Consider the following 22,223-nt stretch of genomic DNA (forward strand, 5'->3'; position numbering starts at 1 on the left):
TTGGATTTTATAAAAACGACAACAGATGTCGCTTATGACATTATGATAGTAGCTAAATTAACTAGATTTATTTTTTTAAGTCATTAATTAAATTTATTTACTAATGTTTACTTAGTAAGTCGATGCAAGAATCATGTGCCAGGTTTGGTTTTCAATTGCATATTAATCGTGTACGAATGTAGCTGTTATTGTAAGGAAACCAATTCTTGTTGTTAAATTGAATGAAATGGACTAAGCTTAAATAGTAAATATTGAAATTTATATGAACCAAAACAAAATTTTTTTCCAAACACTAGTTTATTGAGGGCTAAAGTTTAAAGACGATTCAGTACATTTTGACTACCAAATATATATGTTTTAGCAAAAAATCACAATTTATAACATTTTCAAGAAATTAAAAAATAAGCATAAAATTTGTAAAAACTAAATCTTGTGATTGTGAAATCACCAGCACCTATCGGCCATCGCTAGCTCGGACAGTCTGGCCACCTTGCTGCCCGACCAGGGCTGCCACACCGCGGCAATCGGCGATCCAACTTGCCACCAGCTGTTTGATCCCAATTGGACCAATTGGAAGAGCGCGGCGACGCGGGCAGCGCAGTCGGCGGCGGCAGAGCGATCGGCAAAGAAATCAACAACAAAAAAGCAAATCTCGTCTGAATTTTATTTACGTGCTTTTTGTTTTAGTGAAAAGTGAAGGCGCAGCCGCAGCAGCCCGATTTTTTTCGCGATCCCATAAATTTGTTGTTATTTTCAATTGTGCAAGTGCGGTTCGGGTTTTTTTCCGTTTTTTTTTCGGTTTTTGTGTGCGTCGTTCCAATTGAAAGAAAATTAAGAGAAAATCAAACAAATTAAATAAATGGGGAAATAAATAAGTAAACAAATGAAATGGTGAATAGTGCAATGGAAGAGAAAAGAGATGAATTAAACAGAGTAAAACAGAGTAAATGAGGCCCAAAGTCAGTGAAATAACAAAGAAAATACCACGGAAAGAGCAGTAAAAGTAGCTCCGAAAAAGCAGTCAAAATTCAACCAACGCGACGCACGCGTGTCCAATTTGCTCTTCTTCTTCTCCGCGTTCTACACACACACACATCGTCCATGTGTGGGTGGCTGTATCTGTGTGTCTTGTGCATTTTATTTGATTTGTTGCTCATCTGTTATCTTTGAAATCTCGAAATCTCAATGTTCTCAGCGGCCAATGGCAAAATCAAGGTAAAAACGTGCATCTCTAAGTTTTCCCCTCCCAAGTGGGGAGTACCCATTGTTTAAATCGGTTTGTGGGTTAAGGGATCCTGAATATTCACTAAAGACTCTTTAAGTTTGGAGGCAAATGGTTTAAATGCTTTAAGGCACCCATAACTTTGCTGTTCTGTTGAAATTATATTTAATCTTATTGCTCATTTGATTGCCTTATTTTATTTTTAACATTTAAAACCACAAAGTAAATAGATTTCTGTTGTGGCTTACGTTTTCTGCATATAAATTGAGTATTTCATTTAAAATTGAAAAATTATTCAGGCTCTGTTTGTCATAACCAGTTGTAGGGAAAATACAAAAATGCTTTTATTTTTACAACGAAACAATAATATATTTATATTTTATACAGTTTTTATAGGCCAGCATAAATGTTGTGCAACATATAAAACCAATTGGCAAACAAAGCTAAGGTTTAAAAATTTCAAATCACAATGAATAAATCCACCATGTAGGATATTTACCAGCTGCGACATTTAACATGTTTAAATATTTTGTGATAATTATCAGAATCTTATCTGCTGTTTACATAAGATTTATTGCGGTGTATTTATCTTTATGAGGCTATCGCCAAACATAAATTAAGTAAATATTAATTAATTAAATATTAATTTTTGCAGTATTATGTTTTACTAGCAAAAAGCTAACTAACAAAAATGAAAAATACAAGAATATTGTTATATGGTTATATATAAAGATTACGTTTTATCATTAAAGTACCATCATATCATCATACCAAGCGATCCTATAGGGTACACACATTTTTAAGATTTTTTAAAGCGAAATGAATATCATAGATAACTTGCAGTATAATATCTGAGTATTTCTGAGCTAACAAACAAAAGTTAAAAATATAAGAATATAGTTATATTTAAAGATTAAGGTTTATTATTGAAGTATCTTCATATCATCATACCATGCGATCCAATAGGGTATACACATTCTTAAGATTTTTTAATGCGAAATTAAAATCATAGATAGATCCTACTTGCTTATATCTGAGTATTTCCGTGGATTATCCTACAATTTCCCCATATCCTTTACAGTTAGATCCGGATGACGCCGAGCTGGTGACGTCACCGCTGCGCTGCCTTCTCAACGGTCCCTTTCGCGATCTGCACTTCAACGTCAGCGACCACCGATTGATTCCCGTCCACGATGTCGTCTTCCTCGACGATTTCGAGCACAACGTGAAACCTTTGATCTACCGCCCCGTGACGTCAGAGGTCGCTGCCTCTGCCCCTGCCCCTGTCAACGGCGACGTCGACGGCGACGCAACGCCGGCAGAGGAGCAGCAGCGCAGCTTCATCCCAATCAGCAGGTGAGTCACTCGGGTGCGAAAGAGATGGCGAGCGATCGATATCGCACTTGGCCTTGAACTTGATTCCATTTTGTTTGGGAGTGCGCGAAAGAGATAGAAAGAGGAGGAGAGAAAGAGATGGGGTGCTAGCTAATTAATATTTATGACTGGGAATTTCATTGACCTTATTTAACTTTGAAGTATTTATTTATTAGCTGATTGGTTGTTATTTAAAAAGTTTGAATTGGATACGTTTAAATATTTTATTAGATATGAGGTTTATATATTGCACATTTGATTAAAAAACCCTTGAATTTAAATATATAGGATGAAACAAGTTTCGTAAATAATTATTTTCATTTTACATTTATTTGTTCAACAATGCTTTCAAGTGACCTTTAGCGAGTCCCCATTGTCTGGGCATCTGTAATAATTTGTCGTGTTTAACGCTCGTTTTTGAAGAGTGTTTGCTTTAGAGCCCCGATAAGTGAAGAACATTCTCAGGTGATAAGAAAGTGGGCGCCCCTGATGTGTTGGAACATCACCATTATTATCGTCAAAGGTGTGCAAAAAATGTTCATCTTTTCCATACGACTTTGTAGCAGTTTTGTCATTGGTTTTAAGGTGTGTCCCTGAGTTTTTATTTTCTAGATATAATTTTTTTATGAACAAGAAAAATTAGCTATTGAAAAGAAGAGTATTACTTCGAGTACATGAATTAATTGAATGTTATTTTATGTCTGTGGCCATACAAAGTGTTTTATTAATCGTTGAACGAGCTCTTCCATGCGACTCTGCTTCAAGTTTATAGTCACGACCCGCACTGTCCGCTCTTATCAAAAAATCGTTATGCGTGTTTATTTATTTTGGTTTGTTGTTCCTTATTTTTATGGGTTTTTTGTTGCTGCATTTTACGAGTGTTTTGTTTGCCGACTTTTGTGTTTGACTACATTTCGCCTAATTGTTTCGCATTTCTATATGGGCGCTTAACTATGATTATTGTTTTATTTTTTATTTTTTGGGGCTACCTCTTTCGGTGGATTTATATTTATGCCTCATTTATTCTGCATTTGGAATGCTGTTCGTTGACTTACTTGGTCGCTGCCTTTTGGCCAAACATGAGAATTGGTTAGCCGAATTCGCTGGTTTAAAGGCCATTCAACTGATTAGAATCAACGCAAAAACTTAAATGTTTTTTGTGCCAGTTTAATTGATTAATTATTAACATAATAAATAATGTATTTCAAATTTTCTAACAATCTTCTAACAATCAATAAACTTTTTTTTAATTTTATATTTTTGTTTATTTCCCTGCAGAGCATCTGACTTTATTACCCTCAAATTATTTTTTTGAATGCTTGATTTCCTTGTTTTTTTGGTTTTTTGGTTGGCTGCCTCGTTTAACAATAAAATGCGGGTTTAATTATCAAATGTACACATAAAATGCGTATTCCAACATAAATAAATATAACAATGAGAAGGAATTTTCTAAAAATATGGCATTACCATAGTAATGAGTTACCTTTGTCGAGAAATTTATTGTTTTTGAATTTTTGTTTAATAAATGTTGAAATTTTTTACATTTTACTGAAATATTTGCTTAAAAATATGGGTTTATGTTTTTATAAACCATTTCCTTACAATTTATTCAAATATAATTAATCAATTAAAATAAGTTAACCTAATATTAAATCAATTTAAAGAGCACCCATATTTCGGTGCTACTGAGATTGCTTGGTTTTCCTGTTTCTTCCGCTTTCTGGTCGATTCTTTGGGTTGGTTTGGCCGCAGATTTTTATTATGTGCCATTGAAGGTTGTTCGAGTTGACACCTTTTCGCAGCCGTGTCTCGATATTTTCTTGTATTTTTTATTCATTTTTTTATAGACCCACTGACCGTCGCCGGCTGTTTTCGTCACAGTTACCGGCATAAGTTTCGTGCCCTTGGCATTGACCGTCGGCCACACGCTCCGCAAAAAGCAATCCATCAGCCAGCTACTTTTTGCGTTCGACACTTGTTTTTCCCCCGCTTCAAATACATGAGAAACTGAAATTATCGTTAGTGCAACGACTTCAATTAATGTGCATTAAAATAATTGGCAATATGACCCCTGGGCCGGAATTTTTGGCTGTGAATTGGCCAGGCCTCTGGGAAAACAATTGACCAACGCCAATTGGGACTTTGGCACAACGCTGTCGGAGGAGAGGATTAATTGGTGGTCGACAAACAGATTTTGAGGTCATTTAATGCATTGTAGTCGTTGGTAATCAGAGATTTAAATTATTCGCTTAGCACTTTGTCAAGCTGACAGATTTATGTTTGGCAATTTGAAATGTCAAAAATAACGCAAGTTTATACCGTTTGAGTCATGTTCTGTGGGCACTAATTAATACGCTTAGCGAAATGAACGAATTTGAGATTAATTAGGCATCCACTTAAATTATTTGCCTTAAAGCTTGATTTTGAAGATAGCAAACAACTTCTCTTCCTTTCGTTTGTTCGCTTTGTTTATTTTACAGCATTATTAAAAACAAATGTTCGGATAAATGCATAAAAAATGTTGATACTCCCTGCCTGTTTTGGACGAGAAACAATTCCAGAGGCTCCGCGGCATTGAAATGGCTCATTAAATCGGGCCCGTTGCGGGCTCAGCTCATTTAAATTTTTTATGGTTTTATGGGCTGGGTGGAATGAAATATATGGGTGAGATGGTAAAAAAAAGGGGGAATTGGCGGAAGCGCAGCCAAGCCAATAATTGTCAATAATTCCGCTACTGCCAACTAATAATTTTAGTGGCTGCAAGAAAATCACGCGAGCCTCGAAAATCAATAGATAGAAATCCCATGAAAATCCAAGCTGTATAATGTGGAAATATTAAAACTTATATAGTTAAAAAACTTCTAACGATACCATATTGTATGCAGCAAAATTATACATTTATTTTAAATGTAATATAAATATTACGATTTTCATAAAAATTTGAAATAGAGTATTATAAGTTACATTAAATAATTCCCAGTGCTCCTTGAATGTTTCTATTCGAATTAAATCCACCTAGTCTGTTTTGTCCTTTTCTTCTCTCAAAAATGTGTAATCACCGCCTCAAATGGCCAATCAATTTCCCAAGCAGCCGTCACAGAAAATAGTTTTAATCACAGTTTAAGTAATACGAGTACTTGATTACCTCAATTGAGTAAGGCATTTCCTGCAGACGTGGCGAATTCGGATGTCACCTATGTGCCCACCTGATCACCCCCCCCCCCCCCACGCACACCCCCCCTCGCTTTCAGTTATCACAGGTGAGCAGCACGTGCGAAGGGCTTCCTTCCTATAGTCACAATGTCGCCCCCGAAAATCGCTGACCCATTTCAGCATTATTTGCTTTTCTTCGGCCCTTGTTGTTGCCTTTCGAAGGGAGAAATGTGAGCAGAACAAGCCGAACGAACAAAGTGCAAAATGTTCTTGAAGTGACCCCGTCGAAGTCATACCCTGTACTCAAAAACTGGAAGATGGTATGTGGCTACGAACCGCTATAGATCTGAGGACCTGTAAAAGCTACAGATTTCCCATTTGGGATCCAAGTTTGTGTCATTATTTCCCCCTATTTTTCTATATTTCATGAATTTTAAAAATACAAATTTAAAAACACCTTAATTAATGCTTATAATGTTTGAGTTTATCATTCAGGACCTCTGTTCCTTGAACCATTTATACTATACTCGTTAGATATAGGTACATAATATAGTATGTACTACTGTCAATGGACAGTTTCGTTATCTAGTATTTTACGAGGGCACTGGGTGGTCGGATCCCGGTTCCTCCCCGATTCCGAGCAGAACCTAATTGAATTAGCCATTTGAGACGTGGCCAGCACCTCTGGCTAAGGTCTCGCGATGTGAAGCCCCAGCAAGTCTTTGGACTTCTGTGCCAATTGCCAATCGCAGGCTAGCCAACGCGCTTTCATCGCCAATTGCAGTTTCGAGTGCGTTCGGTGCAAGTCTATCTTGGGTGGTTTCATACAGGGAAAAAGTCAAGACAATTCCACAAGAGTTTCGAAAGAAATAGAAGTTCGCAAAAACACGCGAGTGAGCACTTTTGGATATACCATTTACCATATACCATATCCCGCTGATTTTTTTGAGAGTGATTTGAAATAGAATCGTTGAGAAATGCCGGAGCGGAGCATCAGCCAGCGGGATCTCGACGAGATTGAGATCGAGAGCGACGAGGAGGAGGAGGAACTGGAGCAGGGCGTCGGTCTGACGGTCCAGTCCACCCGGAACCGGCAGCGGAATCGCCGGAACAGGGATGGGTCCGACTCCCCGGCCACGTCGAGGGGTCGGAGTACCAGCAACGGAATGCAGAACCGTGAAAGGGAGAGGGGGAGGGAGAGGGAGCGGAGTGGGGAACGGAGTAGGGAGCGGTTCGGGGGCAGTAATGCCGCCGATGAGGCCCGCTTCTATGACGATGAAGAGGGGCTGGACGACGAGGACGAGGGCGACAGCGAGGAGGACATCGAAATGCTGGATTAGTGAGTATTGCGTATTATGGTCCCGATAATTCGATTATGTGTTGCCTGCTTTTTGGGGCTTCCTTCCTGGAACTATGCATTATGGTCAGTTCGAGGAGTGTCAACAGTAATTGGATTGGCGGCGTGACATTGAAGTATTGTTCTTTCGGTTCAAAACAAATAATATTTACATATTTCTGAATAGTGTTTTGATATCACCAACAAAGGTGCCTGAAAGTATGCAGCAATATATTTTGAGCCCGTTTATTATTGCATACTTTTTGACAGCTTTTTAAAAAAAACATATTTACTGTTTCAAATCAATTTATTTCAATTCACGTTCAATCATACGTGATATAATATTAACGTAATTCTGAATATTGTTCACATATCACTAACAAAGGCGTCTTTTTTTACTGCATACTCTTTGACAGCTTTTTTAAAAATGTATTTACTGCGTTAAATCAATTTATTTCTGGTTTCCTTCAATTCCCATGTGGCTTATTTAATTTATAGTTGCCAAAACTCTGCTCCTTTGACAACTCCCAAAGCACTTTCCTTACTTCTCCGGCTGAACCGAAGCCAAACTAGCATTGCACTCAATTACTTCTTCATACGGCCCAATTCACTGGGTACTTCCCTCCTTAACCTGTTGGTTCTGCCCTCTGACCTTTAACCGACTTCTTGCGGCAGACAAGACACTTCAACCGAATAGGTTTAACATGCCCAAAAAACCCCCATTTTATTATTGCATAGCCTACAAAACAGGGCCGTCGGCGATATGAGAAATGTTTCAAGTTTTGCGGTTTCGCTTGGCCAGAAAGTCGAAATGACTGTTGGCAGCCTCAGTCTGCATGTTTGAAAAATTCATAAGGCAAAAGTCAGAAACTGAAAACCCAAATGGAGGCAGAAACTGGCGAAATAGAGCGCTCCAAATGTATTTCATATTCTGAGAAAACCCGTGAAGGTTAACCAGTAGATACTGTGGAGTGATAAAAAAAATGTTGCGTTGCATTTCTCACTTTCATAAAGTTGGAGATGATCCAAGTACATTTACATCATAAATATAATGTTCCCGATATTATAGGTACAAGTGAATACAAAATATTTAGAATTTTATTAGTCTTTTTAATGGCACCTCCATTTTTGGAAATATACCAGAATCTCTACGTTTGTCAAAGAATATATTCTGAATATATAAATATACTATCTACTAGAAACCAGGAAATCCATAGCAGTATATGATAGCATTATTTTTATTAAAGCTGTGCCTAATATTTCCCATTTGTATATATAAATACTACCAGACTTTGGATTTTATTTTATTGTGAGTCCTGTGAAATGATTTTATTTTTGTGCTAATGCGAATAGGTGAAATCTGTGAAATTCGTCACAGCAAGTGTTCATCTCTGGGTTTTTGCTTGCAGTTCCTATTTCGCGGCCCCTTTTTCCACTTTTCACATTTGCCCCCCTTTTCGGAACCCCCTTTTCCGACCCCCTTTTCGTCAGCAAGAGGGATCCCTGTTGTTTCTGTCGCCGCCGTCCCTTTGGTCTCGCCTTTTTCGGTCTCACGTTTTTGTCATGCTGTGGGCGCTTAATTAAAATTAATGAAGTACGTTGGCTTTTTATCCTTTTGATGGAGGTGTCAACCATTACCTGGATGAGGGCAAGACCACCCACCACCCACCAGCATCCCCCTCCCCCAACTACCCCCTGCAGGCCTTGAGGGGCTGTAAATATTTACAATTTTTGGTTACATTTCAAGTCGGGTAATTGTGCAGAAAATCAGACAGGTGTCGCACGCTAATGAAGATTGCGCGACACCATGTGCATTTTTTATATATTTAGCCATTTTAGCTGGAAATCTATTAATTGATTTAAATGCCTTGATGGACTAGATCGATAACTTAGAGATTTATTTTGTTTTAATAACTTTAAAGCGGCTAAACTGCTCTGATTAACTATCCAAATTAAAAGCTTACCAAATTTATAATTATTTAAAACGAAATTGTGCTAGAAAATATAATTATTTATTCAGGTATATGTATACAATAGATGTATTCGTACTATTTGTACAGCTGTTGCGAGTTCATTAACCCTTATGGCGTCTCAATTACAATTTTGGGCAGTTAATCATTTGTTTGCGAATGCAAATGAAATGGCGAAAGTTGCTGCCATTCCTCGGGCATAAATTTGCCTGTGATAAGTTCAGCTGAGGGTCGACCTTTGACCTGGCCAAGATAACAGATGAAATATGAATAAACATTAGAGTAAGTGCACAAAGGAGTGTTGTTGTTTTATGGCATTTTTTTTGGCCCCGTCACCCATCTAACGTCTTTGGAGACCAACAATCCCCTTTGACATGCCACAAAACTCATAAAACATTGGACAACTTTTCCAGTTGCAAGTGATGTGTGTGCAACACTCCTCCCTCCCCTTCGCACACTTTTCCAGCTGTTTTTCCCGGCTGTCAAAAAGTTGCAACCCGGCTTTAATGCAGGGAAATTTTAGCATCTGCTTGGGAGCTTCACCCTGCGGGATTTTCGGGCTTTCTGCATGCCCTGAAAATCCTTTCTGCGCTCACAAAACAGGGCCAATGCAAAAAAATCGCAGGCAAATATGCCACAAAAGCAGGCGGCCAAGAAAGGAGCTAAGAAATTTCTGCTCTGCATGCTGCCAGAAAATTTGAGCATAGAAATTGTTTAAAACATTCAAGTTAAAGTTCGGCAGTGCAGGCCTAGCAATCTAGTCATACGCTCTCTAAGCAATTTTGCCAGATTGTTGTTTGCCTAAAAAATAACCGAAATGTTGACAAAGTATCTCAAAAAGAATTTTAGAACCTGAAATATTTATTACACAGAATAAAATATAAAATAGTATTCATTTATTTTCATATTTTTGGTTGCCTATAAATAAAATTCTAAGAATTGTCTGAAAAAATTAGTGATAAATAATTTGTATTTATATATTGCGTTTCTCTTGCTTTCAAAAGGTTTGATAAAACAATGTTGCCTTTGTAAATTACAGCATAATTTGTCTAGTTAACTTTTTTCGCCACACTTTGAAACAAATTAAAACAGAGTAAATGCATGATATTTGCTTAATTATATTGCTTTAGAACTATGTTTTCTATTTAATTTGCAACCATTTAGAGCCATTTCTGTTGTGGCAAAGGGCTCCCTTCGCATGAAAGTGTATGAAATAGTTATGATAGTTAGGGACCTGCCTTATCCCCATACATTTCACCTCACCCACATTTGCGTGCGGTTCGACAGTATCCGTGTGTGTGGGTGTGAGTATCTGTGAGTTTGCTTTTATTGTTGCCACTCGCTGAGCCTTTTTTTCCTTTTTTTTTGGTTTTGCGTAGTTTGCGTCGCTCTGAATCGCGCATTTTAGTGGCTTGCAAAAATATGTGATGCCTGGAGCGTCGTTTTAGCCAGAGAAAAAGCAAGGTTGCCAAGCTGTTATGCTTATTACACACGCTCGCACACACAGCAAAATATCTAGGTGTATACCTACATATACATTCCCATTCCGGCTCAGACGATCCCCATTTCGGGACAAAATCCTGAAAGTGCACCTATAAAGCAACTCAACACATTCGCCGAACAACATTTTGGGGCAAATTGTCCAACGGCACAGAACAGGAAAATAAAAATATGAGTGCTGTGTAATGTGAGGCGGCCAGGATCGAAGGGAACAAGAGGTATGGGGGTTCTTAAGTGCAGTTTTGGGTCACCTTTCAACATGGTGAACTCGCAAAACGTTGACCACGACTATGCACATTAGTGGAAAATAAAGACACAAATATATATGGGAATGCCACTGTGAAATTGGAGCTCAAGAGACCCAGTTTTATGGTTTCAAAGTGCAGTTTTGGGTCACCATTTTGTACATAACCTAAAATAATGTAGTTTTTCTTGATAACTAAGAAAAACAGAAATTAAAATACCAATTTCGAGAGCGTTGTAACAAAAGTATTCAGAAGTATGTCGAAATTAAAATGTAATGGCTTTTAAAGCGCAGTTTTGGGTCACCTCTTTGAACATAACGTAAAATGATGTAGTGTTCCTTGATAACTAGAAAAAAACATTAATTGATATGCCAATTTCGAGAGAATTGCAACAAAAGTATTCAGAAGTATGTCGAAATTAAAAGATAATGGCTTTTAAAGCGCATTTTTGGGTCACCAACCAAGCATATTAGGCTTTACACATATCCCATCTACTTTAATATTGATTTTTTCCTTTTATTTGTGCCTTTTTAACCTGTTTCCTGCCTTATTTTCTTTTCGTTGCAGTGATACGTGAGTACAGCCAAAATTTTTACGAACCTGTCGTTTAATAGCCCCAAAACAAAAGGCGGCTAACGAAAATATATGCGCACGTACATAAAACCACAAACATGCACATTACATCAGGTATTTACCATCCCGACAAGATTAATGCAGTTTAATGCGTTTGTGATATACGTTTTACTTGCCAACTTTATTGCTGGATTTAACGACTTAAAAATCCAATGTGGATTGGCGAACGAAAAAAAGGAGTTGACCATTGGGTTATTCTCTTTTTGCGGGTGATTAATAAAGCATTACACGAATCGGTGGGGATTTAGTGATTATTAAATTGAAACTAAAATTGATTCTACAATTAAGTGGATAGCAGCGGAAAAATGGTTATTAAAAATGCAACAATGTGTGAATAAATTATTTCCGAGAGCGTTGCACAGCGGGTTGTAATAAAGTTTTCTTAATTGTGTTAATATTACCCTTGATTAAAATTTAATTCTTCTTACAATATAAAACAGTTATTGATTTCTAAGCTAGCTTAATTAAAATTCACTCTTTCCCTGACATGAAAACATTTTTATTTGTGTTATAATTGAAATGAAAAGAACTTGTTAACATGGTTTTTTGCTGGTAAATATATTTTTTGTTATACATAGCTTATAATTACCGTGATTCGTTGTTGCTGGAGTGTTTCGAATGCCACTTTAAACATTTTCAATGTCACAGGCAAACAATCCTATTTGTCCTTGCTCGCCTGTTTGTGCTCCATTTCCATTTGCAGCCCCCAGCCTTCCACTTTCCACCTTCTCCTTTCACCTTTCTCCACCCGCGGTAATCGCACGCATCGGTCGGACATGTATTCGTTTTGACAACCTTCCCACCTGGCACGACGTTTTGTCTGTCAACCATTGTAATCATATTTCCAGCAGCAGTTAACCGGGGGGATGGAAATGAAAGGAAAGTGTGGAAAGCGGGGAGAAAGCACGTTTTGTGCCGCAAGGAAATTGTGCAGGACAAAATCCGAGGTTCGACTATGAACGTATGCAATGAAATTTTTAAGCCGCCAATATATTTTTGTTTAAAAGAAAAATTAAGCATTCTAAAAGCAGATATAGAACCACATTTTCAATACATTTTTGGGAAACCCTCAGAAATCTCCTATTAAGGTGCCCAGAAGTATGCTACAAAATATATTTAATACGAAATTCAGATGGTTTCTTTTTTCGCTGTAGGTATTTTTTAGAGATTTTATAACACTATCGAATTCTTGAGTACCCCCATTAAGGTTTTCAAGATATCTTTATAAATTTAAAACAATCGAAAAGATTTCTCATAGCATATCAATTAAAATTCTCAATTCACAATTATAAATCTCTTGAAAAGGTGTCTAGAAGTATCCATACTTTATAGTGATTTCATAAACATAGTGAATTCTTCACAGACCCTATAGAAATGTTTTAGATATCTATATATATTTAAAACAAATGAAAAAATCCACCTCACTCTTGTGGGTTAAAAAACGCTTTTCCATAACATTTCAATCAAAATTCCAATCAATAATTACAGTTATGCATCCAAAGCCCCCGCTGATTTTTTAACCATACCACTTACTTCCCTCACCTTCATTTTTCGATGGATTTGTTTGTTGTACTTTCTGGCTTTCTATGAGCGTTACGCATACGCCCCGTTGACGTCTCCCATTTTCTCAAACAATCCTCGTTGTATGCGCTGAATGGGGGGGAAATCGAGGAATGGGAACGGGTGCCGATGAAGAAGTAGATTGAGATGGTGCTCTTATGAACGCGAATGAAGGAGCATTTCGGGTAATATCCGCACAAAGGACAACAATGAGCGGAAGGGCTTGGCCGGGGGGAAATGTGAAATTGATATTGATATTATGCAATGTTGTCCCGCAATGAATCGAATCGGAGCGAATCGAAACGGAACGAAAAACCCAACGATGAGAGTTGATTTTACGAGCCTTAAACATGACACTGAAATGAACTTTTTAAAGGGTCTTCTGGCGAGTGGATGTGTGCGGCAAATGCAAACGCATTCGCATTCGCATTCGCAGATTTTTTATGGCAGTTGGTTAGCAGATATTCTGATATTCGGAGGGTCGCGTTTCGCGTTTGCGGCTGGCCAGGGAAATGGAAATGGAGCGGATCCGATCGGATCGAATAGGATCGGAAGGGATTTCCGCTGTCATTCGGCCACAGGCGTAGCGAAAAGGGGGTCGGGCGACTGAGATGTATGCATCCCTGCATATTTGACTAAATTTATGGTGGATAAAGAGATCTCAGATGGCTTACAAAATACCTAAATACCATTATTATTGTATTCTAATTATCACTTGATTTAATTGGTATGTATACAAAAGTAAGCTAGGCGGGATTGTTTTTGAAATAGAAAACATAATTGTATTTTCATATTTACATTTTTTGTGCCTTTGAATACCCCCTCTAGGAATATTTTTGGTTACGCCCCAGCTCTTTCGTCTTTTGCAGTTTTGCCATTGACATTTACAGACGCTTGGTCTGTTGTTTTTACATAAGTTGATGGGTAGTTATGTGGTTTTTGCAGAGAGTTCTCTGATATAACATATGTTTGGCTTTTAAGATGTATTCCTGCTGATGATATCAGATTGGTTGTTTCTAAAAGTATAAAAATGAGGGAGTAATATATTTAAACTTAAAGAATAATTTATGGAAATGTAGTAAAATGAACTTTATAAATGTATTACCAAAATACAAAACTATACATTATCTCTCTAAACAATGGAAGCTACCCTAACAGTTGACCATGTAGGAAACGGTATTTGAACGTGGACTTAAAACCCAAACTGCATATCCGGTCCGGGAAAAGAGGCAATCAAAATACGGACATTTTTCGGATTTTTGGGGATTTTTGCTGTTTTTGCCGGCGTTTAAGGCTGCAATCTGTTTTGACGGATCCCGTCGAATGCCACCGAACGATGATGACAGCGTTGATTTAATTTTCTCTTAGTTCACCGACGTTGTTTTGCCATGGTGGACATGTTTGCCTTCTAATTTACAATCGGATTGGCCTGCCGTTCGCTTTTCGCACTCATAACACTCACACAACACTCACGCAGCACTCATAACACTCATAAATATGCTGATTCTGTGCAGCAAACTGAAATTTAATTTCGCCTGTGTGGAGGTCTCGGCACCTTCCGCCTGTCTCCGCTGTTTGTTGTTAATAATGTAAACGTTTTAATATTTAATATAGCGCATACGACATGTTGTGCCATTTTTTGAAGCTCCTTCAACATAGCTGACATTTAAATGAATTTTCAATAATTTCGCTGTCGGTTTTTTGGCAGCCGATAGAGTTGCTTTTGTTGTTGTTGGAAAAGCCCCACCACGAAGCACTTAACGCCTAGAAAGGACCTTCACATCCCCATCCATATCCACATCGAACCCCATTCCATTTCCAGTGGCGCAACCTACTGCCGAAAATGCCATTTGTGCAAATCTAATAAACAGCGAACCGCATTAAATTTGACAGTAAGGTGTGGGATTTTCAGGGTAGAATGGATAGATATATATATATCTATATGGGTGTCTCTGGGCGAACGTGTCAATCGAGGGGCGTTTGGGCAAAGTGGGCGGGAATGCGTCCTGGTGGGTGCCACAATGGCTCAACTTTCATTATGGCATCCGCAAAGAATCTTTTACCAAAATCATTGTAGAATACCCCCCTTGATACCGTGTGGTGGGGAAATATTTGAAATATATTAACGGTAAGATTAAACTATTAAATACCTTAATAAATAATAAAATGATGAAATGGGAAATATTTAATTTAAAATTAAACGTCTTATCTTAAATTATCTTAAATTGGATGAAGTTTATTTAGCAATATATACAAGCTTTAAATGGCTCAATAGATACCTAGTATAAAAATAGTATCTTATTTCTCTTATATTTAAAATCTATCTGTGTGCAACATTTAATTTATTTTACAAAAATCGCAGTTTGGACCTTGTGATTTAAAAATCGTACGCCTTTCCAATGTACCGAATAAATGCCGAAAACTCTAAAATATGTGCCAAACTGATTTATTTTCATAAACTCCTCGAGACTGTCGCATCTTGTGGCATAAATCAAAACTGCCCCATGTCCGGGTCTAAAAAGCTGCCAAAGACAGCCGACGGAAGATGAAAAAATATATATAAAATACTGTGTGTGTTTTTTTTTTTCAGTAAAATCCTTCGCTAACTGGCGAATGTATGACACATTTCGCCTTTGGGATTTGGCGAAGGACGCGTTTCGCTTTCGTTTTCGCATTCTAGCATTCTCGCATCCGCCATTTGCCGTTGGTGTGTAGTTTAGCCCAAATTAACATATCACACAGGCCGCAGCGTCCTTGGTCCTCTGCACCTTCTCCGCTTGACTTGCCACTTTGAGGAGCGGCCCATAGCCAAAGTATATCCTACACCTGAGTCCAAGGCACAAGCTCCACAGCTGTCTGCCATACAAGGTCTGATTTCAGCTGATTTTAGAGCTGAAATTTAAATATCAAGAATAAAATCAAAAAATTATGAATTATATTCATTTATACGTTTTATAATGTTTAAATACATTAATTTATATTCAGATCCACAGGATCAAATACTTGAGAAATCATTATTGATTTTTTATATATTTTTTAATCACTAGGCTCTATAAAAAATAAACCCTCTTAAGGAAAAAAAGGATGTCAATGTCAAATCGTACCTCAATGATTTTTATATTAATTTATTCATTTGCTAAGGTATTTTGTTTTTACACTTTGACTACTTCGTTTAAGTCACTCTAAGATTGTAAGCATCGCACGCCTTTTCTTTTGTTTGACTATTTCCTCACTTCATTATCTTTGTTAAGACGCATCAATGCTATTCGAATGACCCCCATTGTATAGGCCATATAGGCCTAGGCGATGGCCCATTGACTGCCAACCATTTGGATGGCGTTGCAGTCAAGTTTTGTGGGGCTTCTTTTGGTTCTTCTTTTTGTCGTCATGGTTCATATCGCGTTTTTGACGCTGTCTCTGAAATATTCTGAATGTCATGCGGGGACCCACAAAAGGTGAACCAATTTTCGCGAAATTGTCTGCGAAAAAACGATGAATCTCGATTGAGTCCTTTGCGGCGAACAAAACCATTAAAAGTTTAAAGATCTTTAAAAGATTGAGATGCTTTGAGTATCTAAAGCAAGGATGACAGCATTAATTCAAGGAAAAACGAATACCTTTAACCATGATTGTGATAAAAAGCAGGAATTAAACAGGAATAAGGTTTCGGCTGATGAGATTCTAGTTTATGGCTCGAAATATGAGCTTTTGGCTAATGAGTTTGGTTGGGCTCTAATTAAAAAGGTTTTATTAGAAGTTACTGCGTAAATCGCAATTTGTTTTACATAATTCCCAGAAAATGATTCGGGGGGTTAGCTGTAAAGCCGTAAATGGTGATTTCAATGAGGTCCAATTCCAAGAATACATGCAGCTGCAGTCGTAGGTTGGCAACATGGCTGAAAAGACGTGGGCGTTATGTGCATGCATCGCAAAATGTATACCTAGATATACAAAGCCCACGCATTCGGACATTACATTTTGATATAAGCCGATGGGCGGGACTAAGGATTGCAGCTGAAACAATTTCTGTGATTTCCTGAGTGCTACTTTGGAGAGGTTTCAACGGTAAACATTTTATTTTCGGTGCTTATAATGAGTTTTTAAAATTCCGCTTCACAATATCCTCTTAATTTGCATTACATACCATACAACAAATAGGTTATGCATGAGACCTACAAATAGATGCATTTATTTTCCCAAGTTAATACCAAAGATAAGCAGTAATAAGGCTCAGTGCATTTGATGGGACGCATTTGGTCCCATGTACATGTCCGCAGTGCCTGGGACTTTTGGCCAATCAGATTAATGCAAATCGAGATGATTAACTCAATAGTTTTTTGGAAGCCAATCCGATTTGGACGTTCCATCCGGCAATCTGCATCCCCCATGGTTGCGCTTTTCAATCGCACCGTTCTCGTCCTTTTTGAGAAGTGATTCATTGTTCTCGCTGAATGCAGGTAATAATTTTTTCTACTTTTTTTGTATTTCCACGGATTTTCCCCCTTTGTTTGTTTTTGTTGCGCCTCAAAAGCGACCTCCTCCTGGGCTTTCCTTTCTGATTTGTTTGTTGCTGCAATTGGTGGTACGATACGGCGACTGGCAGACAATAAAGAGCATTTCATTTGAATAATGCGAAAACATTTTGTTAGACACCCGCTGCCATTGTCTCAAAGCTCACAATTCCGCCGTATCCCCCGACTCCCGGTGGCAGGGTTTTTAAACTGCTCAACTGACATGTCGATTGCTTTTGTCCGCACACCCATATCTGTCAAACACACCTCCGTACACTCGAGTCTGATTACCCCTTGATGGACAGAAGGTAAATTTGGTCATCGGTATTCGCCGATGATGGGTCCAAACCGCAGCCCAGCCTGGCGCTAAGATATCTCTGGAGAGATGAACATTTAGAACTATCACTACTTTTATTTACCATCGATTTTTTAAATGTGCCTAATCGGTATTATCGATTCGTTTTTGTTTTGTTATCGGTAGTCTTGGTTAGTCTTTTGTTAGCCTTAAAAGTTTAAATTAAAACCCCTTTCTCATTATTAAATTTACATAATATTTATGTTGATTACTAAAGTTTTTCCACGAATCGTCTTAAAAATAGTAATATAACTATCGGTTTTATCGACTAGTTCATTTTCGTTATCGATAGTCCTTAAACAGTTATTTTTCTGTGGTTAATTCAAAAACTTTCCCATTATTAACAGATTAAAATCACTCAAATTTGTTAGAATTAGAATGTTATTATAATAAGGTTACATAACTTAGCTATCGATTGGCATGCATGGTGTGTCTTTCCTGTGCACAATAACAGATGGTCAGCAATGCAGTCCAATTTTCCTTGAAACTATTTCAATTGGCAGTGATTACAGAGCACTATTTGATTGACAGGTCGTAGATGGTTTTTCTAATAATGTGGACTTCTTTCTCTTGTTGTGATCCAATTTGAAGACCTCCTTGTGTGGGTGGTGCTTTCTGGGTTCCTTCACTGCAACTGTGGGCCTTTTGGAGCCCGAACTTTGGTTCGCCTCGCCTGAAAGTATGCCACATTGCCGTGTCGAGGAGATTATTGCTATTGTCGTATCAATTGGGAGCATTTACAGGCGGCACGTTTGGCCCTATGTTTCTGAATAAATCACAGCCCATACGGACATGTTCGTATGAATAATTTGTGGACTGTATTGCTTTCGGGACCCCCCAGCGATGGCAGGGGCCGGTAATTGCTTTATAAAAAGCATGTTTTTGGGTCACCAAAAATTGCACCACAATCGATTAGATTAGTAAACAAATCAATAAGCATTCCCCCGACCGATTAGCTGTAGGTCTCGGGCCTCTAATTGCCGTTTGTCATTAATTGAGATGCTATTTAGCAGTTAAGTGGCGTTTAATTGTGTTTTAGGCCCTCCAATAGGAGCCTAATACGGCGAACTGGTTGTTCTAATACAATTATAGACATTTTAAAGACAGGTGCTTGATTATTATGTATTTAATTTATTTTTTTAACAACAGATATAGCTTGAAGTTCGTATCTGGAATTTCTTATGATAGAACAAGATTTCTATGATTTTAAAGTGCCTAATTCTAAACCTTTTCTATGATTTTAAGGATTTAATATTAGCTATTGCTCGTAGTTCGTAAGGCGAAATTTTATTTATGTAACCTACAGTATTTAAGTATAATATTTTAAAGTAAAATAAGGAATTTTTATTTTTTGATACCCAATAGAACCTTTCTAAACGCCCTTTTCCAGGGTGTCTCGCATGGCCCTGAGCATTTCGGGCAGCAGGCCCACGTGACTATCCACGCAGTTACTGGAGCAGCGTTCCAGGTGGTCGTAGGATCCATGGAGGCGGCACTGCTGGAGGCACTTCTCCAGGCGATTCTCGAAGTCGGACATGCCCTGCTGCACGAAGCAGCGGGCGCGGGTCAAGCGGATCTGGCAGCGGTCCACGCACCGCTCCACCGCCTCCGCGTTCGCATCCGCATCCGCACAGCAGGCGGTCGCACAGGCGTGCATCTCGATCTGCAGCTTCCGCAGATAGTCCCGATCCAGATCCTCCATGGCGGTCACGATCGCATTATCCACTCGCTCGCGCTGGTCCTCTAAACTGGGATTATCGCAATCCATCCTTGCAATATTATGTATGATATATGGTATATATTTTGGGTTAGTTTATAGTTTGGAGTGATTGATTTTTGTTAGGGGAAAGCACTAGGCCAATGTGATTTGGTTATCTCAAAATTATTCCAATACATTCCTTTTTTTCTTTAATATTTTTTGGATCAATGTAAATCTTGTGGTAAAAAGACCAAACAAGATTCTTGCGTAGCCTGCAATGTATTCAAAATTCCCCAACTTATTAACACTTTAAATATATTTACGTAATTCTAGTTATTTGATATTTAACCAAAACATTCCGGCTTATACAGGAAATTGAACTATCTTGTTAAGTTAGTAGTCAAGGCTTAGTTATAAATCAGTGTCAAACTATCTGTAATTGAATTTTACCTAATTGTGTCCATTGATAACGTAGCTCTGAAAAGTGTATATAAGTAGCAGTTGAGCACCAGGCACATACCCAGTTTTTAAAATGCTTTACTTGCATGTCATTGGATTCCTGGTTATTTTAGCTGTCTCTGGATCGACCCTCGACCATGAGTTGTCTACCAAGCGACCCAACGAGGTTTATAAGCCAAGTTCCGGAAAGCTGACGATACCAAGTCTCGCTGAAGAACGGGATCCTGGGTTTGTGAACTGGATGTCCCTCAACCCTTTAAAGGGCCATCTCCGATCCAAAGAACAAAAATTTACACCTTTTGAGAAGCGTGTAATTCGAATTTTAAAAAAACACGGATTGTTAAAAAGTGACACCGAAAAAGTTTTGGATAAGCTGGAAAAGGATAAAGAACTATTGAGAAAACTCAAAAAGTTACTCGACGAAGTCGACACAGAAAATGAAACAGATGATTTCTATGACGATTTTTGGAACCTCTTATCCTGGTGAAATGTACCAAAATTATAAGCTATATAATGAAAAAATATACTGCTTACTTATAAAGTTTGTTTTGTGTAAGGAAACTACACTTTAAATAGTAGCCTCAATCACATTGTTAAGATACTAATAATTAACCATTTTCTTGTCAAAATAATAATAATAAAAATAGTTTTCTAGTCTGTTGATCGATAACAAGTAGATCGATTAATTTCCGATTATCCCGATAAGCATTTCATTAATAGGTGAGAATTCAGTATGCCATGAAACGATTTATTAGAATCGAAAGATATGGCAAACAATTTGATTTATAATACTTGACAAAGTCATTATCATAATCGTTTGGATTACCCCCCCCCCCCCCAACCCGCTCTTCCGATAATTATCGATAAATAGTTTTTGGGCACTTGTGTTGGCCCAACTTAAAACACCAAACAAATGATTGCCATAAATTTGATGGGCACAAATAACGAAATGCCGCCCGCTTTTCTCCGCATTCATCTGCATTTCATTGCTCAACTTTCTCCGCTCCTCTCTCCACGGCGTAATGTGCCAACTGTTGAGTTTCCTTCCGCTTTCGAATGAGAGCGAGAGGGAGAGAGGGAGGTGGGACAGAGATGGGCGATTGGGAGCGTGGGTGGCGGCAAGCAAGAGGGAGGGAGTGAGAGCGATACGGCTTTTTAGTCCCTCTCTCTCCCTCTCTCTTTCGCTCTCTCGCTATCTCTCTCTCTCGCCGGCATCGAGGGCTGCTTACAGGTGTTTATAGCACTTCGGGATCTCCCGAACCCGGCCGAAATCCCCGGCCGAGTCCTGCCATCTCGCTTGCTCCGCCATCGGCCCCCAATAGCGCCCTCTCGCTCCCGGTCGCTTTATATTCCTTGCAACGCGTCGCCTTCGCATCAGTTTCATTTGAACGGTCGAAGAGGCGCGTTGTGCTAGAAAAATACCTCATATAAATAGCAGAACAGCCCCAAGCAGACCGAACATTTCAAACAAAAATACAAAACTCTCTGGAACTCAAGTTCTTCAACTCAGCATCGCTTCGCATCGCATCGCCCAAAACAAAAACATCCCATACCAAAACCAAAAGTTACAAAACATACTGAAAAACTCACAATATACAAATATAAAATAACTCTTTTTTTGATTGTGCTTCTAAGTGTTGTGCTAAAACTATATTAACTTGTATAAATATATATTTAAAAGTATTCAAAGATATTCAAAAGTATTTAACTTATATTTTTAAAATATCAACCTAAAAGTTAAGGAAAGAAACTCATAACTAAAAGTTAAAAAACATAGCAGACCATTTTCAGAACAAGTATATTTCAAGTTTTTGTGCGTTTTTGAATCCTAACTGTTAACGTGTAAACGCACAAAAATGTGCACGAAATTTTCATTGGACTCGAACGACTGAAAAGTGCGTTCCATTGAAAAGAAAAACTGAATGCGAAACGGTAAATATGAAATTACTTATTCAAAATCATTGAACAAATTCCTAGGAAAATTGTTGATTAATTTCGTGATTTAATGTGCGAGAGTTTTTTTTTCGTGTGTATGTGTGTGTTGTGGTTTTTAGAAAACGATTTTAAATAGTCTTCAGTGGGAACTCCGTCGATTTCTTTTCATTTTATTTCGGGATTTTATGATCTAAATAGTTAATTCCTTTTGTGGATTTTTATGGGAGTATTGAAATCGAAACTGATTTTTACAATGGGTTTTAAAAATATA

At 38.0% G+C, this 22,223-nt stretch overlaps 4 protein-coding genes across 18 annotated transcripts in view; 3 read left to right on the top strand and 1 right to left on the bottom strand.

The window, feature by feature from the left end:
- The first annotated feature begins 101 nt into the window (after positions 1 to 101).
- LOC139353341 (uncharacterized) lies at positions 102 to 11,790 on the top strand. The gene is made up of 3 exons (XM_070997262.1): positions 102 to 1,215; positions 2,304 to 2,578; positions 11,368 to 11,790. Exons 1-3 carry the CDS (start codon positions 1,186 to 1,188, stop codon positions 11,375 to 11,377), a joined length of 315 nt encoding a protein of 104 aa, XP_070853363.1. The 5' UTR covers positions 102 to 1,185; the 3' UTR covers positions 11,378 to 11,790.
- Positions 11,791 to 19,113: 7,323 nt separating this feature from the next.
- Positions 19,114 to 19,740, bottom strand: LOC108015116 (protein FAM136A). Its single transcript, XM_017081366.4, has one exon. The coding sequence runs from the start codon at positions 19,625 to 19,627 to the stop codon at positions 19,232 to 19,234; it is 396 nt and encodes a 131-aa protein (XP_016936855.1). The 5' UTR covers positions 19,628 to 19,740; the 3' UTR covers positions 19,114 to 19,231.
- Positions 19,741 to 20,065: 325 nt separating this feature from the next.
- LOC108015115 (uncharacterized) lies at positions 20,066 to 20,690 on the top strand. Its single transcript, XM_017081365.4, has one exon. It carries the CDS (start codon positions 20,091 to 20,093, stop codon positions 20,502 to 20,504), a length of 414 nt encoding a protein of 137 aa, XP_016936854.2. The 5' UTR covers positions 20,066 to 20,090; the 3' UTR covers positions 20,505 to 20,690.
- Positions 20,691 to 21,415: 725 nt separating this feature from the next.
- Positions 21,416 to 22,223, top strand: part of LOC108014920 (retinal degeneration A) — a 115,263-nt gene continuing 114,455 nt past the window's right edge. For 5 of the 15 annotated variants that reach the window (XM_070997250.1, XM_036820714.3, XM_036820717.3 and 2 more), the window contains exon 1: positions 21,419 to 21,949. The gene's annotated coding sequence lies outside the window, so the exon portion shown is untranslated. Of the gene's footprint in view, positions 21,950 to 22,223 lie in introns of all 15 variants that reach the window. The other 10 variants (XM_036820709.3, XM_036820715.3, XM_036820710.3 and 7 more) reach the window with 4 other exon arrangements.

Source organism: Drosophila suzukii, chromosome X (genome assembly GCF_043229965.1).
Source record: "Drosophila suzukii chromosome X, CBGP_Dsuzu_IsoJpt1.0, whole genome shotgun sequence".
In the NCBI taxonomy this organism is placed as follows: Eukaryota; Metazoa; Arthropoda; class Insecta; order Diptera; family Drosophilidae; genus Drosophila; species Drosophila suzukii.